Raw genomic sequence first — 17,964 nt, 5'->3', positions numbered from 1 at the left:
AAAAGATTACACGTCCTTGCGAAAGCGTTTGATTTTATTCATTTTACGTTGCTAAGTATAAAAATGGGCAAAAAATGTTTTAATCGTAATGGTACACACGCTGAGCACGTTTTCACTACAAATAACAATTGCCTACGTCGACAAAAACATAGTATCTTCGGTGTAATCATGCTAAAAGCATTGGGCTCCGCAGCAGAGCCTTCGGATTTACGGAACAAATGACGGATGTCTCCATAGCGGAGCCAACGGCGCGCTATGGGTTAATCTTAATTCATCGCCCTCGGTGTCCCGTCAACCACTTTCGACCATCATCGTACCCACATTCTGACTTTGCTGAACGTGAATGCGCCGAGTGCATCGTTGTACGTCCGATACTGCATCGTACACGAGAACAATGTCTCTACGACGATTTAAGTAAAATCGTAGAAGCAGGATCGAACAACTAATGATCAATAGAAAGAAAGATTGTTTGTGTAAACGGACGCCGTGTAAATCGTGGTTCGACTGCCCTGTTTCGTATTTCAATGAACGATTTAGTATAGGGAGGATGGATTTCACCAAGGATCTATCCTGCACGGATAGAGTTTCAACTTTGTCTTCTTTCTCCAATCCTCAGTAATTTCGTGCTTTTAAATTCTTTGTTCCCAGTTTGAACTCACCTTTCTCCATAGAGACTAGTGGTTCTCGATTATTCTTTCCCATCTGTTCCTTATGTGTACCATTTGGTTCTGTCTGCATTCCTTTCATATTACTGTTCCAGTGTCTTTCTCCTGTCTCGCAGTTGCCGTAGGCTCCCTTTCCTCGATTATGTATTTACGATTAAAATGACTCGTTGAAACACCGAAGTATAACATGTTGGAAAAATTTAAGGACCCTGTTATCCTCTCTTCGATCTATTAGAATTAATAAAACAAGAAATAGGTTTCGATTTCAACGTTTCTTTAACTACAGCCCGTGCCATCGAATCAGGGCCAACCAAAATGTTCAACTTTTTCGATGCTTTTAAAGAAATTACAAGGCATATGTGAACTTTAATAAAATGTTTTATTAAATACTAATGTCCCAAAAATGTCTCGCAATCCGAAAATAGGGAGTTCCTGAGGTTATTTGAAGTAACTTTTTCCTTAGCGAAAATGCAATCCGCGGTTGTTTCTACGAGTTATTAACGAAAAACCCTGACCAATAAGAGGCGATCTCGGCTGAGAGACGAGTACCAAATACTCAAAGTAGAGTACTCCCTAAACTAGGATCCACGCATCAAAGATGAGTGTGAAACAGAAGTTTTATTAGAATTTCCGATAATTCGGGTGGAAAGTTCTTTTATTTTGCATAAAAATCCGCGGTCTAATTATAACAAATTCTCGTGTTCATTCTGTTCTGCAATCTCGGACACTATGAATCTTTAACCGCCAGTCAAGAATCTCTCGCGACGATGGTACCAAAAAGAAAGAGCACGAATGAATGAATGAAACAGCATAAATGTCGATCCTTTCTTGCGAAGCATTCATTTTATTTCTTTCTCTTGTTGGGAATCGCTAAAGGCATAGCAAGAGATTGATATACCTTCATAACATTTCCACGTCTTCCTTTGAGCGTCGCTGTCGCTATTCTTTTATTTCTCCAAGGTCTCTCTTTCCCCAGATTTTCCATCTCTTAACAATTTCGAACAAATCCTTCGCAGCAGTCTCGCCAGCCATCGTCTCTCATTCGACCCTTATTTCCCTCCGCCATTTTCCAGCCCGCGCGATCCTCTTCGCGTCCCTCTATCCCCTTCTTCGCAGCCTCTGGTTTCGGTTTTGTCTTCGGCCGGCTTTCCTCACGCTCTCAATACTTGCTTTTCTTCGTCTCTCGCCGTGGCGGACCGTCGGTTCCCTGCGTCATTTTTCTCTCTTCCCTTCCCTTTTTCATCGCGGCGCAGCTGATCCGGCGGCCGCTGCTATTTTCCGGGCGTATCGATACGTAATAATGAGAGTCCTTTTTTCCTTCTCTCTTCTCTCTCTCCCTCTCTCTCTCTCTCTCGCGCGCGCGCGCTCTCGACACGGTTGGCGCGTTCCTCTCGGCGCCGCGTGCACATCGGAGCGCACCGATTGCGGAGAGCTGCCGGTAACTGCGAATATTTCGCAGCTTAGCGCCCTCTCTCTCTCTCTCTCTCTCTCTTTCTCTCTTTTCTCTCGGGGTGGCGCGCTTTTTCACGGCGTCGTCGCATCAGATTAATTAATCTCACGGCGATCGAGCCTGGAATGTTTTTCGCGAAGCCGACCGATCGAGGGCGAGAAAGAAAATGACGGGAGAAAGGGCGCTGCGACGGGGGTTGGTTCGTTGGTTGTTGTATTTCACTGCGCCCGAGGCCCGGTGTAATGCGAGTTTGCTTCTACAACCGGAGAACTCGCCGACCAGAGAATTAAACGGGACCAGATGGCGGCGAGACCATCATGCTTCTGTTAGTTTTTGCCGAAACCTCCATTGTGGCTGACGGATCGCGCGATGTTGCACGCGTCTACAGCTTGCGAATGCGACGCGAATTTTGTGCGTTTATGCCACACGCGATTGTCTAGAACTCTTTGTCGGTGGGGAAGGTATTCAACTCTTAACCTACTTGCAGCGTATACGGTTAATTTTCCTGGATCGAAACGGCTTCATCGAGAAAAGCTCAGACCGTTTGGTCGTTTGTTTATTTTCTGGATATTGTTGTTCACGATGACCGATTAGATTTATTGAAACTTTGTACGATTTTTATGATAATACATACATATATGATTAAATAAAAAAGCATATTTTCTTACAGAAATGTTTTTGTAAGATCGGGAATTTTAAAGAAAAAGATCAGAGATCAGTTATTTTGACTAATTTGGTATTCCCAGCGTGATATAATGTTGCAAACAAAAAACAATAGATGGTAAGATCATATCTGTTTTATTATGTTCAGAATTGTAAAATATTTTATTCTTTGTGGATAAAGGGAAGTGAATCAAGCCTTAGGTGCACCAGTCGGTAGGAAATATTAAATATTGTTGATTCTACGGATTGGAACAATAGAGATATTTCTGATATTTAACTGTAATCATCGACTAACATAAATTCCGTTTTATTTGGCTTTCCTCGGAACTCTAGAACCAGTAAACTTTCATTCGACAACAACATCTTCGAATTGCTCCTTAATATGTCGAGCACTATGTTAATCGATGTAAAATTATTATAAAATGGTAGCATAATAATATTCTGTAAAAGTAATATTAATTGCACAGACGCATTATCGGTAGGCGCCTCGTTATGGCAGTCAATAGCAAAAGGGTTAAGGTCCATTCTCCATTTACCCGAAGTGTCTTCCGCGGATGAATGGCGATCTACCACGATTTCGCTATTATTTCGCGGCGCGAGTTGCCGTGGCGAGGAGAAAGGAAATCTCTCTCTCTCTCTCTCTCTCTCTCTCTCGCTCTCTCTTCCTCCCTTTCCCGCTATCTCTCCCGGTTCGCTCGAAGTCGCAAACAGCCGGTTATTTTACGATCTTCCGAACAATAGGAAATGATAATTCATAGTGGGTGCTTTCTACGACCCTTGCGTTAGCCTGGGGTCGAGAACCAACGAGACCGCGGTGGGGTTGCACGGGCAACCGACGCTGCTGGTGAGAACTGTAACGCCTCGAACGGTTATTTATTACCAGAATTTCGCTGTTCGACTCGTCCAACCCCTTTCAGTTTTTTTTCTCCGCAGAAGGAACGATAACGCTGTGTCATCGTTTTCATCCGCCTGCTTTTTCACTACCCCCTTTTTTTCACGGTGTCGTTCCGCTGAGATGTTCGGGAAAATTTCAACCCCTGCCGCCTTCGACGAATTATTTAAATAAAAGAGTTACTATATTGTATGTATAATATTGCATAATTGGAGGTTATATATATTGGTGGTTATAATTGGTGGAATGTATTTTATTCGTTGATTTTACTTCCGGTGATCATCGCGAACACCCAAAAATCTTACGAGTTCAAAGCAGTTAAAAACTGGAAAGTCGAGACTGATCAACCCTTATGTCGAACAACGATACATTATCGGCTGTACCGCTTGGCTGTATTGGCTAAATCGCAGAAGAAGAGATCAATTAAATACCGCAATTGGGGAGACAGCAAAGTAAACAAACGCAACGCGGCGACCGCGTTGAAATCTCCAGATTTCGGGGTATCCTAGAGTAATTTCGAGTACTAACTAAGCAGGCGAGGCTAAAGGAATCTGCAAGAAGGCTGTTGTAGCGAGGTTGGCAGAGAGGGGTGTAGCGGGGCGTCGGCAGCGCCTAAGCCTAATTTATAGGGATGTTTCGTGTCCTCCACAGTTGCCCTGCAGCCTGTGTCCTATTACTCCTATTCCCTATTATGCAGCGCCGCCGTAGGCCGGAAGCTCCCGATATCTATATGCCATTCTAAATTATTCGGCATTGTCCTCGCATGATTCCATTGTCCGCGTCTGTCTCCACCGTACGGTGATACGCGCCGCGGCGGCGGGTTAGGGCGTAGACCTACAACAACGCGGCCGTGTGCACACGCTCCAGCCCCGTGTGTATCTGCTTCGAGTGCGTCTTGTCATCGGTCAAGAGTGGCTGCACGGACTTGTACAGCCAGCCACGGCCGTCTAATTAATCCCCTGTCCTTATCGTAAGAATACCCGTGCGAGCGATGCGCGCACAGGTCGTTCCAAGTTCCCGTCTCGCACCCCGTAACCGCCTGTTCTACATCCTTATATAGCAATGTCTCCCTAATTGACGCTCAGATTGTCCACAAAAATGGACAATTTGGGAAGAGGAAATGCGATTATTCGAGCCTTGTGACTCGTTTTTTATGGTTACCGATTGTCAACAATTATAAGAACGAGCCGCGAGACTCTTCCAAAATTGTCCATTTTTGTGCACAATCTGAGCGTCAATTAGGGAGACATTACTGTAGTTAGCTTTCAACATAGCTTTCGAAGAAATCGCATTGGACAAGGGTTACGGTTTCGAGAGGACTCGAAACCGTAGTCCGCCATTTTCGTTCTGGTGTACATTTTACATACAATATCCTGTATGGGAGTCCATTGAACGTCGGAAACTCTTAATAAATCCTCTAACGTTACAGAGAGGGTCTGGCGCCTGGTCGACGTCGGAACGAGTTTTATTAACTCGCCTCTCTTTCTCAAAGTACACCGGGACACGTTACACCGTGTCGAAGTTAGATCTCGTTTGGCCGTGCGTGCCTGGAGAAACGGAGAAGGGAGAGATTACAATAAATCGCACGCACCCTTCTCGAAATACAAGATCCAGTTCCAATATGGGACACAAGCGGAAAGAAAGAGCTCCGTGTATACGCTGCTCGATCGCGACACTGTGTTCCCTTTTCTTTCTTTCTGCGTATCGTCGGCGTGTTTCTGGGCGTAGCCTGTATCACGACGGTCTCCGTTTTCACACCTTCTACCCCGCGCCATTGATTAGCCGCGATCCCTCTTACACAAAAACCGACCCGGATAATCCGTTCCGGTTGGCGAATCGTTCGCGAAACAGAACCGAGGCGGAACCGACCTCGGCGACCCTAATACTCTTGTGAAATCGTCTCTGTGCAAGAGCATTTTGTTTACTACCTTTCGACTCGTACGAGCTTCCAGCAGAGTCGGACATTATTCCAAGAACATTTCGAATACAATTTTATTCCGATAATATATTGAATAAATTCTTCGAATTATATATTATTCGTCTAACGCGTTTCAGTTTCATTCATGTTGTCATAATATCATGTCAGATACGTTACAAAGATTTGATCTACTAAGTATATAGACTAGGGGTGGATAAACTTTTGATCGCTACGGGCGACCTGTTTTTTTAGATTATAGACGGCGGTCTGCCAACATCGTATGCATTAAGTGATCATAAGAAAAGCAGTAATTTAAAGCCAAAAATAAGTTTAAATTTAAAATAAACATAGATAATATCAGGAAAGGCGGGTGACTAATGATGTTAAAATTCTACCCTTTTAGCATAAAATATTTCACCGTTAAAAAGTAGTCTCGTCTAGGATTGCGTTAGTCAAAAACAAGTGGTAATCAAGATCGTTGCGAAATAAATCGTAGTTTAAAATCGTCGATTAAATAACCTTGATTTTATGAGAATTGTTAGAATTGATTTTTGGCATTTAACGTGTTACCTTGCTTCTTCTTTCTAATTATTTAACTTGTATGAAAAATAGATGCTACAAATAACTAGAAATATCGGAATCGTACTGTCTTGTATCTTGAGAAAAAAAGATACTCGCAGTACCGATGGTAGCCATTAATAAATAATTATGCTTCGGCTCTAATTTAGTTAAATATGTACCTCGAAGAAGAGAAATATTTAGCGTCGTTAGATCATAATTGCCTACGAATTGTGAACTACATTCGATCCAGGTGCCGCATTAGGCAAAACTCGATCGGTGTTTGAAATTCATGAGGCGAGTATTCCATAAAAATTCTCGCTACTCCATCTCCATCGGAAGAGAAGAAATCAGGCCACGCCGGTCTCCGTCTTACCGTTTAAGGGTTGAGCCTCGCTGCAGATGAAAAAAAGGAGCAACGCGGCAATTAACCCAAACACCCCGAGACACTTGTTATAGTTGCTTGGGGATGAACGAGCCCCCGCTTAGAGTGGTACTCGAAGCAACCTTGTTATCGGAAGCGTGCGCGTCAAGACTGAACCCACGAGCAGAGGGGGCGTTCAGGGGATGAAGAAAGACGTCGGGGGTAGGGGCTCCATGGAACGCCAGGGTGGAAGCTACATTTTCTCGACCTTTCCCTCTCTGTCTCTCTTTCTCTTATCCCCCACTCTCTCTTTCCCTTTCTCTCTTTCTCTCTCTCTTTCCTTCCTTTTTGTCCTCTCTTCCGCTAATAAACGGCCGGTTAAACTTTTTAACGAGCGGTCAGCCGGAGCAGAGTTTCTTGAGCGGGCAACGCACCCCCGCGAGGGATTCTTTCACGCAATGGCCGACGGCTGAATGGCCCCGCCACGTGCATACGCCTCAGCACGTTATAACGGCACTCTCGAAATCCCGGTATTACTTTCAGCAAAGAGAGAGAGAAAGAGAGAAAGAGCGGGACTCTGTGAACGTGTGGTCTCTCGCAATTATTTCTAACAACCTCGAGGAGAGAGAGAGAGGAGGAGAGAGAGAGAATCGGGTACACTGGCGGTTTTGCTTCTTCAACGACCGATCGAATCGCCCGAACTCTCTACCCCTCTTCGCATGAAGAGGGTGAAAACGATTCTGACCGATTCAGAGATCTTTCGTTGAAAGTTACTGTGCTATTCACGGCAATTCCGAAGGGTTGAATGCCGAGGATCGGAAAAGTGCGCGTAGACGGCATAGAGGTTAACCACTACGGTTTTCATGCATTGATAACAGAAGTGGAGGTAACGGTATCCAAACTATCAAGAATGAAAATGAGATGAATGAAAATGCAATTGTGTGCATCTGCACTGTGAATTATAACTTCATCTTAGTTTCCGTTATGCGTATGATTATGGGATGATGTTCCGAACAAAATGATCGATTTTCTGTTTATCCTAATTCTCTGTTATCCGACCATAATCGACACGTAAATATTATAGTACAATCTCAGTTGACCCATGTAGAATACAATTTAGTAGTACCAACATTTCTTTAACTAGCTTGCCGTTGCAATCTCTCTGAAAAATACGTAAGTTACTGTAATTATACTGTATCAGTTTAGTATCTTGTTTAAATAGAACACGTTTATAAAATATGTAATTTAATCTTGCCATTCTTTCACGATGAGTATACTCGGCAAAAATAGCTAACCGGTTAAGAAGGATATATACCTTGACATTCTTTATTAAATTATAAATATAACAATATAAAATATAAATAATAAATAAGACAACAAGTAAATAAATAATAAAATAATAAATAAATAAATAATATATATATATGTATAAAATAAATAACCGGTTAATTAGATTAGGTAATCGGCGTTCTAGCGTGTTTGATGATAATTCGGCGCGTTCCTCGTGCAAGTAGTAAGTACCTCGGGCATATCGGAGCTCGTCAAAGGTCAGAGTCAAGAAGGAGCAAGGCTCGCGAAGAAACGTGACCGTTAATAGTTTCCGAGTTCCAATATTTCCCGAATATCCCCGGTAACGAGGCCCATAACGATTGCAAGAAATAAACGAGCCGGCTCTCGGTTTTCCGTTTCGCTCGAATCCAATCGTCCCCGCAGAAATACAAGTTTCGAGCGGGCTGGTAACGACGACCGAAGAAACTTGAAGTGCGCCGCCGTCGCCCGACCGCATTAGACTCTGCACCTTCCTGAAAATAGTATTCAAGGAGAGGAAGGAAAACTCGGGTCCATTACGCGAAGAAATTTCTAATTCACTGATACCGATATCGATACCGATGCCGACGCATCATAAACCGCCTGAAACTCGGGGAAGAAGAAGCCATCTTTGGCCGATGTTGGCTTTGTGAAATGTAAACGCAGGAATTGCGCAGTCATTATCCGAATATAGACATAACATTCGGTTTCGCGTTCGTGTCATTCGGCTAGTTCGTGTTGCCGGCTAATGGGTAATGAGCGGCTTGCAAAATATCGATGAACCGTACACGGTGCAAGACTATTGTTGCATAATCGATTTCGGGAATACCGCGACTCCGGAGAGTCAACACATTAAATTCTGTCTGCAAATGAAGCTATATCGTTTCGTTCGTTCTACAAACAAATCGTCGAACCATTAAGACTACGTATTTCATATTGTTTTACTTACCGCAGTAGCGAAAATGTATATACAGCAAATTTTCTCAGGATTCCAGGACACAAAAAATCAAAGATTCCGGATTAATGAACTGTAATTAGGTTGGAATGATGGAAATAATTTTGAGCAGACGACAATTCAGCATACAATTTATTGAGACAAATAATATACGTGTCGAATATACATTGTAATTAAAAACGAGTTAAATGACTCGCTCTGTACAAGTCACAAAGACCTACGAAACGCATTGTCCAAATTTTCGTTCCAGACTCAGATAAATAGAGTTACAAAACGTGTGTATCTTAACCCTTAGCGCTCCGAAGGCTCCGCTGCGGAGCCAAATGTTGTTATCTGTAGTTAAAACGTGCTAAGCCTGTACCATGACGATTAAACCATTTTTTGTCCTTTTCTATGGTTAGCAACATGGAGAAAAATAAATATTACGATGAGAATTTAGAGCCGAGTGATACCGAAGACGTATTTGATTTTGAACAGTTAAAAGACATTGTGGAAGACAATATTGTTTATGATTCTGACACTTCAAGTAGTGATAGCGAAATTATACTACCAAAGATACGAAGAATGAAAACTATTGAAAGTGAAAGCGAAGATTCGTTACAAGACTTAGATGAATGGCATGATGTTACGGAAGAATTATTTATTCCAGATAGAATACCTTTTAGCGTATCGCCACAGATCATTGGACCACAAGTTCCTACAAACATTGAACAGTCGATACAATATTTTAAATTATTTTTCACGGACAAATTGGTAAATGAAATTATAAATAAAACCAACAATTACGCAGAAAATGTTCTAAACTCGAAAGAAATATCTAGTAACTCTATTTGGCAAAGTGAATACTGTAACACTTGTTCAAGTAAACCCAGAATGCACATGGGAGATTGTTACCAAAGATATCGCACCATGGTGAATTACAAAATTTAAAATTTATCTTTTATTTACAATAGGAAAATGTATATTTATAAAATAAATAAAATCAAATGCATTCGCAAGGACGTGTGATCTTTTCCGCTCAAAATAAGACTTCCTTTACCTCAGGCGCTCCGCTCCAAAAATGTGCCGGAGTTGCTGGTAGGCAGTACCTATTAGTAGGCAGGATTTACAAAGAAATTTGTAGTCATTGTCCGGTAAAGCGATCCCTGTGAACAATAGAAAAATGATTTAGCGCAACTTGATCAAAGTTATTTCGTCTTAAACGCTGTTCGAATCAGATTCGAGAAAGGAAGATATTACGTAGACCACTGATCCGAGGGCGTACTCCCATGGTACCGTACGGTTCCGGCGACCTCACCCTCCTCAAGGACGCCGTAAACACGCACTTCGTTATACCAAGACCTTGCCGGGGAGGGTGTACACGCGGGGAGGATCGGTCACGTCGCTGTTTGCACGCAGCTCACCCCTATATTTACTGATGCGCGTCGTCGAGCGCGAGGGAGGGCGGTTTCGGGGCGAGCCCGGGGGGTGAGGGTCGCCTGGGAACAATGATATTTTAATAACTGTCTCATAATCCGTCCAGCTGCGGGCAGCAGAGGCTAGACATAGCTCGCCATAGTCTCCCCTAGCGCGTCGCGAAAGGCGCGACTGGAATTTTCTGCGCGTTACATTAACATCGCCGGCCGATATTGCATTCCGTAGCCACCCTTCAGCCCCCGGAAGTCCCTGCCGATTCCCGTTAATATTGTTGCCGCGCAAATTAAGCATGAGAGGATCACGGAAGCGGACGAGGAACACCGAGTGATTAGGGATTTGTCTCGGCTCGGGTCGAGGGTCCTTTAATCTCTTAATGACAGTCGGATAATTGACGCGTTTCTGTCGGACAGGTTCAACGGTTCGTTGACTGTGGCCATGCTTATCAACGCCGCCGGTAATCGAGGGTGTTAATCCTGTTAACCACTGTGTTTTCCGATACGAAAAGAAATTTTATTACGCGCAAAAATTAACTAACTATATACATATGATATTGCTTGCGCAATGTTTGCAGTTAGACTACGGATCTTGCACGTGTGCGAAATTCGAGATCCTGGTCTGAAAATTGCCTATTATTTTAGTAGGTATAATAGTTGCGTTCTGCAATCAATGGCGAGGGGAAGGCTGAAACCGGGGGGGGGGGGGGGGGTAAAGGAAAAGAAGCGTCATCGTGAGCGGCACGCGTCGTGTGGAGGGGGGAAGTCACCGATAAGGAGTTTTGCGGTTTTGCATCCGGAGAGGCTCTCGGATGCTTTACCCGGAAGTTGCTTATCTTGCGAAGCGATATCGGAGATTTTGGTCTCGTTTATTAGATTTATTAAAGTAACGTTTTTTTATCTCGGTATAATATTGTAGAGAGCGAGAGAGAGAGAGGGGGAGATGCAGCGGTTGTTCTCTCTCTTGCAAAAACGATGCAGGATTTTTCTTGCGCGCGTTAGGCGCGACGCATTTATAGAAGTTTGTGGTTTTGTATCCGGAGAGACTCGCGGATGCTTTACCCGCGCTTGCGAAGCGATATCGGGGATTTTGGTTTCGTTGAGATTTATTAAAGTAACATATTTTTATCTCGGTATAATATTGTAGAGAGAGAGAGAGAGAGGGGGGATTCAGCGGTTGTTCTTTCTCTTGCAAAAACGATGTTTCTCGCGCGCGCGTTGAGGAAGTGTTTTTGGAGAGATGCGGTATAATATTGTAGAGAGTTAGAGAGAGAGAGAGAGAGAGGGAGAGAGAGAGAAGGGATGCAGCGGTTGTTCTCTCTCTTGCAAACGATGCGGACAGAGAGAGATGTATTTTTTCCACCTTGCAACGGTTTGTTGCCACATCCTTTCCATGATTAGTGATTTTGGAAGTCTCCTTATCCCCGGTTTTTTCTTTGCAGTAACGATGTGGACAGAGAGAGAGATATTTTTTTCTTTCTCTCTTTTACTGTTTTTTGCATATTTGCTTTTCCCTCAGCAGCGAACATTTTATTCGATACTGAGTTGGGAATTGATATGGAAGTTGAACGTGTCATTGTTGCAATTGCTCGCAACGTCGAAGAAGTTTGTGGTTTTGTATCCGGAGAGACTCGCGGATGCTTTACCCGGGAAGTCGCTTGCGAAGCGATATCAGGATTTTGGTCTCATTAAGATTGATTAAAGTAAGGTTTTTTTTATTTTTTCGCGTGTTGCAAGAAATTACGTGGATCGACATGCTCGACGTTGATCACAACGCCGGTCGATATACGTTTCTTAAACGCCGACTCGATGTTCTCCCAACGAAGAGTCGATGCTCTCGCGCCAACGTTTCCATACAAACCGCTACCAACGCGTGATGAAAACCGATGATCTAGCGAGACCTTCAAAGTTTTCATACGACACATGATCGACAGCAAACTCGATTTTACACCTATGGATGCTTCGTTTTTTTCACAATGTTCATATATTTCCTACACCATTGTAAACATTCAATACTTGATTTCGTCCATTCGCGATACTCATCCACAGTTCGAATCAACCTTGACATATGTGTTAACGATTTCAACATGTCCTTGCAAACTTGCGTCATCTTGTGAAAATATTAATCCACATTAATTATGAAAAACAAGTTTTTTCAATTTTGATTTCACGTCGTCGGTTAAGTTTCCAGTTCTCACGAACGTAACTACACTATACAACCAACCACGCGGTGCTCTCCCATCTCGATGATATGTAGTATCACGGACGGTGAATCGGTCGCGGGCCATTTCACTATAATTTGGCTAAATCGTTTCGTATAGATGAAACTCACGCGACTCGTCAAATCTTTTCGCATTAGACGTTCCGTCGCTGTTTTCCACTCGAGCGGAAATTGATCGTTCAGGTATATGTTTATGACGTATCCCCAAGCCAAATTCTGTAATGTAGGAACCATCTCACGACGTATCTTCGTCACTCGATGAAAAATATTTACTTCGATATGAATTTCACGCGTGAAGCATTGAGTTTCTCGGTCGGTAAATTAATGTCCCATTTGATTTTACGAATATCCCAATCATCGTCGTCGTACAATGAATATTCCAATCTTTTCTTCACTTTGTTCAATGGAGGGAGGAAATCACCTCTGGTCATACTCCGTTCAAATTTTGATAATGGTATCAACACTGGTTCGTCGCAAACATAATCAGTTTCTTTACGGTATTTAAAAATAATCCTCTTCAACCATCTCTTCGAACGACATTGCGGGTTCAAAGGAACGATTATTTTTAAAACATCAATACTATTGTATATCACGTAATCGAGCAAGTCACGCGGTTTGAACACGCGTGCACCCACGTATGAAAACCTAGCGTACGGATATCTCCGACGAAAAACGCAGTACACGTCGCACAAAATAACATCACAATATCGAATAAAAATCCGTCGAACAATGCTCGAAAAATTATGAACACCGTGTTCAAATATCTTAGACGTTGCGAACGATTGCAACGATGGCACGTTCAACGAACCAACTTCCATACCAATTTCCAACTCGGTAGCGAATAAAATGTTCGCTGCAAAGGGAAAAAGCAAAAACAGTAAAAGAGAGAGAGAAAAAATACATCTCTCTCTCTCTCTCTCTCTCTCTCTCTGTCCGCATCATTTGCAAGAGAGAGAACAACCGCTGAATCCCCCCCTCTCTCTCTCTCTCTACAATATTATACCGAGATAAAAATATGTTACTTTAATAAATCTCAACGAAACCAAAATCCCCGATATCGCTTCGCAAGCGCGGGTAAAGCATCCGCGAGTCTCTCCGGATACAAAACCACAAACTTCTATAAATGCGTCGCGCCTAACGCGCGCAAGAAAAATCCTGCATCGTTTTTGCAAGAGAGAGAACAACCGCTGCATCCCCCCATCTCTCTCTCGCTCTCTACAATATTATACCGAGATAAAAAAACGTTACTTTAATAAATCTAATAAACGAGACCAAAATCCCCGATATCGCTTCGCAAGATAAGCAACTTCCGGGTAAAGCATCCGAGAGCCTCTCCGGATGCAAAACCGCAAAACTCCTTATCGGTGACTTTCCCCCCTCCACACGACGCGTGCCGCTCACGATGACGCTTCCTTCCCTTATCCCCCCCCCCCGGGTTCAGCCTTCCTCTCGCCCTTGATTGCAGATCGCAACTATTATACATACTTATTTTTATGTTATCAAACAGATAAATTGCTCCATGGTTAGAAAAGTATAAATAACGTAATTTAGATTTATTTCGAGCTTATTTCGCAGCCACGTTGATTAGAATAATTTTACTAATAGAATAGGACAATTTTTGTTTCTTTTACGTCTTCGTTCACTTTTATTTCTAGATTTTGATAACGGAGGAATCGAATTTCATATTATACGCGATAATTAATCGCTTAAGCGTTAAAATAAACTATTCGGTCCGAATTATAATAAACACGAATACCTTTCCTTTCTTTAATCGTTCGAATAGCTCGAAGGTGACATATAGACGCTCCAAATCGTTGTTTCTACTGTTTCAAGGTACAGTAATGTCTCCCTAATTGACTACCAAATTGTGCACAAAAATAGACAATTTGGCAAGAGGAGATACGATTATTCGTGCCTTGCGGCTCGTTTTTATAATTGTTGACAATCGGTAACTATAAAAACTAACTACAAGGCACGAATAATTGTATCCCCTCTTCCCAAATTGTCCATTTTTGTGTACAATCTGAGTGTCAATTAGGGAGGTTTTACTGTACTGCTTCTTTTGCCATAAAATCCGCGCACCACCGGCGACATATTGCACTTGCCTTATAACTGACATAGAAATTGCCTAATTTCAATGACGAACGCGTGCCAAATGTCCCGGCTCCGTCCACGCGACACACAGTCGATCCGCGACTATTTAAACGTATTTTCCGGCGTTCTCCTTTCATTGGCTGCCTAATGCGTTAGGTGGACTTGCACGGCCAACTGGAAATGCCGCGTAGCATTCACAGTGAAATAATTGTCGGCGTTCGCGACGGCTTCGGGCGATAGAGTGCAATGCTCGACCCGGGGGCCCGTGGCCGACCGGTAAACACTGCGGGGAGCCCCCGGCAATAAAAGATGCACAACGTTTTTTCAAGGGTGTCAAGGATCCGTAAGAGTCAATTCGGCGTGCGTCGTAGAACAATATAAAGTGTTTGCTCGCCGGAGAATTTCATCGGTATTGTGCGTGTATTAATGCGTGCTTTTTCTTTTCTTTATTTCTTTATTTCCTTCTTTTTTTCTCGTCCATTCGCAAGCGAACGATACGCCCCCTGTTTTTGTTCCAGGCACAAAGAGGTCGAGAATCTCTGAGAGCACTACGGGAACAATGCTCTCCACGAGCGACACCGGTAACGAAGACGACCGTGACTCCGACTCCGGCGGGGAACTTCTTGCCGACCGTCCATTGGGTGAGACTTCGTCTTCGTCTTCGTCTTCGTCTTCGTCTTCGTCCGACTCGCGTTTGACTTGTACAGTTTGTAATGCAGAGTTGATCACGAAGAATTTTATCACTTTAACGCGATGCATTTCGCGAGAATGAATCTTTCTCGGACGAAAATTCCTGTATACGAGAATTGGAAAGATTGACTCGCCATTTTCTATCTCTGACGAACTTGTGATAGAACGACGCGTTGTGCTACTGTCGTTTAGTGCTCATTTCTGCTGTACTTTTCTTTGTCATATGTAAAATACCATAAGTATTCATCATTGGTCTTCAGATCCGAAACAGGTCATAGTTTACAACAAAAATATTCAGTGTTTCAATCTTTCCAAGAAAGTTATCCCTCGGATCTTTTTCATAACTATATTATATTTTTGAAGATACTTCTTATGGACATATTAGCCTCTCTATCGTTTCTAGCATAACAGCTAATTATTTCGTGAGGTTACACAAAAATTGAGTGACGAGGTGACGACTAAGAGGAAATGTTGGAATACGTGGGTACCTAATACAGTAATGTCTCTCTAATTGACGCCCAGATTGCGCACAAAAATGGACAATTTGGGAAGAGGAGATACGATTATTCGAGCCTTGCGGTTTATTTTTGTAGTTATAAATTGTCCACAATTGTAAAAACGAGCCGCAAGGCTCGAATAATCGTATCATCTCTTCCCAAATTATCCAATTTAGTGGACAATCTGAGCGTCAGTAAGGGAGACATTACTGTACCCGTAATTCTTATGCCGGCGGCATAAGAATTAGCATCCGAGCGCTCCGTGCTACTTTATCGATAATATTCTTTGTGTGCGTAATAGGAGTGCCGACGTCGGTGGGCATGTCAGAGAACGAGACGATAAGGAAGCGATCCAGTAGTCTGAACGATTCTGAGGAAGGAAGTCCGGAACCGGGTTCGCAGAGCCCGACGCACACACCGCCATTAACGCCAGCCCTGACGCCGCAGAGGGAGGACACGCCGGCGCCCGAGAATCTCAGCCTCCGCAAAAGCGGAAGTCCTCAGCAAACGCAGCAGACCCTCCAACCGGTGGATCTCGTGCAACCTAGACCCAGCCCACCGTTACCTTCGCTGGCGGTGAGTTCTTCGTTTCCCAATCCAACCATTATGTTCTCTTCGATGAACTAATGAGCCTTGCTCGCGTTATCCAACTCGAATGAACATAATTCACATTTTATCCACGGTGTAAGAAGGATAGATGAATCGACTACGGTTACCCCGACCACAAAATTTTTTCGACGCCGAATGTTTACTTTCTCCAGTTGCCGCGAGAGATGCCAATCGAACGTCGGTGCTCGCACCGATACGTTACTTTTTCAAATTAGATTCGTATAGGTGTGGCATTATTTACGGTAGCGTCGCTGCAGTGGCTACCGCACACACATGCAAGCAATAGAAACTCTACCCGATCGTAGCAAGGTTAAATTACTCTATTATTAACCATTTGGGGCCCAGGGGTATTGAAAAAAAGAATTCGAAGAATCCGAAACAGCGCTTTCTCTAAACGAGTACGAAAAGACCCAAGCAGCGCGATAGCGCTTGTTTTATTTTATGTCGAGAAATAGCAAACGGCGCGATAATAATGAATTAAAAATTTTTATTTTGTAATATATCATTGCATTATTATAGTATTATTCTACCTATTGTAAAATGTACTATTTACATTAAAAGGAGCTGTGCGATGTACTTGCTTCGGTAAATCTGAGCGCGCTTCGACAATCGGTAACGCACCGTCTGTTGTCCACAATGTTCGAAATGTGCTGGGTTTTCTCGACATAAAATCTCAACAGCGCGATCGCGCTGCTTGGGACTCGAACGATGAATGATCTGCAGGCTGATAACAACGACAAATTATTTTAGCCAAAGTTCGAAACTCTTTTATCGGCCACGGATTTATTATTTTACGAATTTGATCGAATAACATATAAAAATAACAACCTGAAACGATGCTACAACCGCCATGATTTTAGGTTGAGAACGTGCTTTAAATGAAATTCTTTGCAAACTTTTATATTATCTGTCGAAGATCTTTGGAAGCTCGATGACGTAATTGCTGCTTGTGTTTACATTTCCCCCGAATAACAGTAAACGCGCAAAAGAGACCGCGCATTAAGAAATCAACGCGAGAACACGAAAAACAAACAAAACAAACGTAGGTACGAAGTCGGCACACCTATCCTTCTTGCGCCGCGATTCTACCGCACCACTGATCGTCAAAATGTTTTCATCAGGGTTGCGAATCATCAGCACTTGTTTCTCCTCGGAAATTCTATAATGACTTTGTCGACCGACCCGTGACGCAAACGCTCGACAACAAAGGAAGATGGAATTTGTTGTTCCCGTTGCAGGCTGCAGCGACGGCGGTGCATTTCCCTCCCTACGCACCCCTCTACGGTCCGGCGGCCAGCTCGCTCTACTGTTCTCCAGCCCTTTATCAGCATCAGCACCATCATCATATGCCGGAACCGCGAGAGATCCAAATGCAAATGCAGATGCAGAACATCCAGCAGACCTGTGGGCTGCAGCTACAACAGCAGCAGCAACAGCAGCAACAGCAACAACAGCAACAACGATCCCCCGTGGACGTTCTCCTGAGAGTCTTTCCGGGAAGACGGCGAGCGGACGTCGAGGCTCTGCTGCACCGGTGCAAAGGTAGGACCTGCAATCCGATCCACGCGGCTTTCATTCGCGAGCCAGAATTTGATCTACACCGTTGGCCAGTTTCTTTTCGACGTCTCGCGGTTCATTCGGCTACCGAATCGGTCTCGGGTTTCGGCTTCG

The 17,964-nt window shown here is 43.5% G+C and overlaps 1 protein-coding gene and 1 long non-coding RNA gene across 3 annotated transcripts in view; one reads left to right on the top strand and one right to left on the bottom strand.

Moving 5' to 3' along the window:
• Positions 1–17,964, top strand: part of dmrt99B (doublesex-Mab related 99B) — a 38,791-nt gene that overhangs the window by 15,504 nt on the left and 5,323 nt on the right. Inside the window, exons 3-5 of one of the 2 annotated variants that reach the window (XM_076521161.1) lie at positions 15,016–15,138; positions 15,986–16,260; positions 17,415–17,835. In XM_076521161.1, coding sequence (XP_076377276.1) covers positions 15,016–15,138; positions 15,986–16,260; positions 17,415–17,835 — 819 coding nt within the window. The remainder of the gene's footprint in view (positions 1–15,015; positions 15,139–15,985; positions 16,261–17,414; positions 17,836–17,964) is intronic. The other variant, XM_033484681.2, reaches the window with a different exon arrangement.
• Positions 8,876–10,886, bottom strand: LOC143259383 (uncharacterized). The gene is made up of 2 exons (XR_013033187.1): positions 10,013–10,886; positions 8,876–9,918 (listed from the first exon to the last, which is right to left on the bottom strand). It is a non-coding gene; the product is annotated as an uncharacterized LOC143259383 (long non-coding RNA).

Source organism: Megalopta genalis, chromosome 1 (genome assembly GCF_051020955.1).
Source record: "Megalopta genalis isolate 19385.01 chromosome 1, iyMegGena1_principal, whole genome shotgun sequence".
In the NCBI taxonomy this organism is placed as follows: Eukaryota; Metazoa; Arthropoda; class Insecta; order Hymenoptera; family Halictidae; genus Megalopta; species Megalopta genalis.
This window is presented reverse-complemented; position numbering and strand designations above follow the sequence as displayed.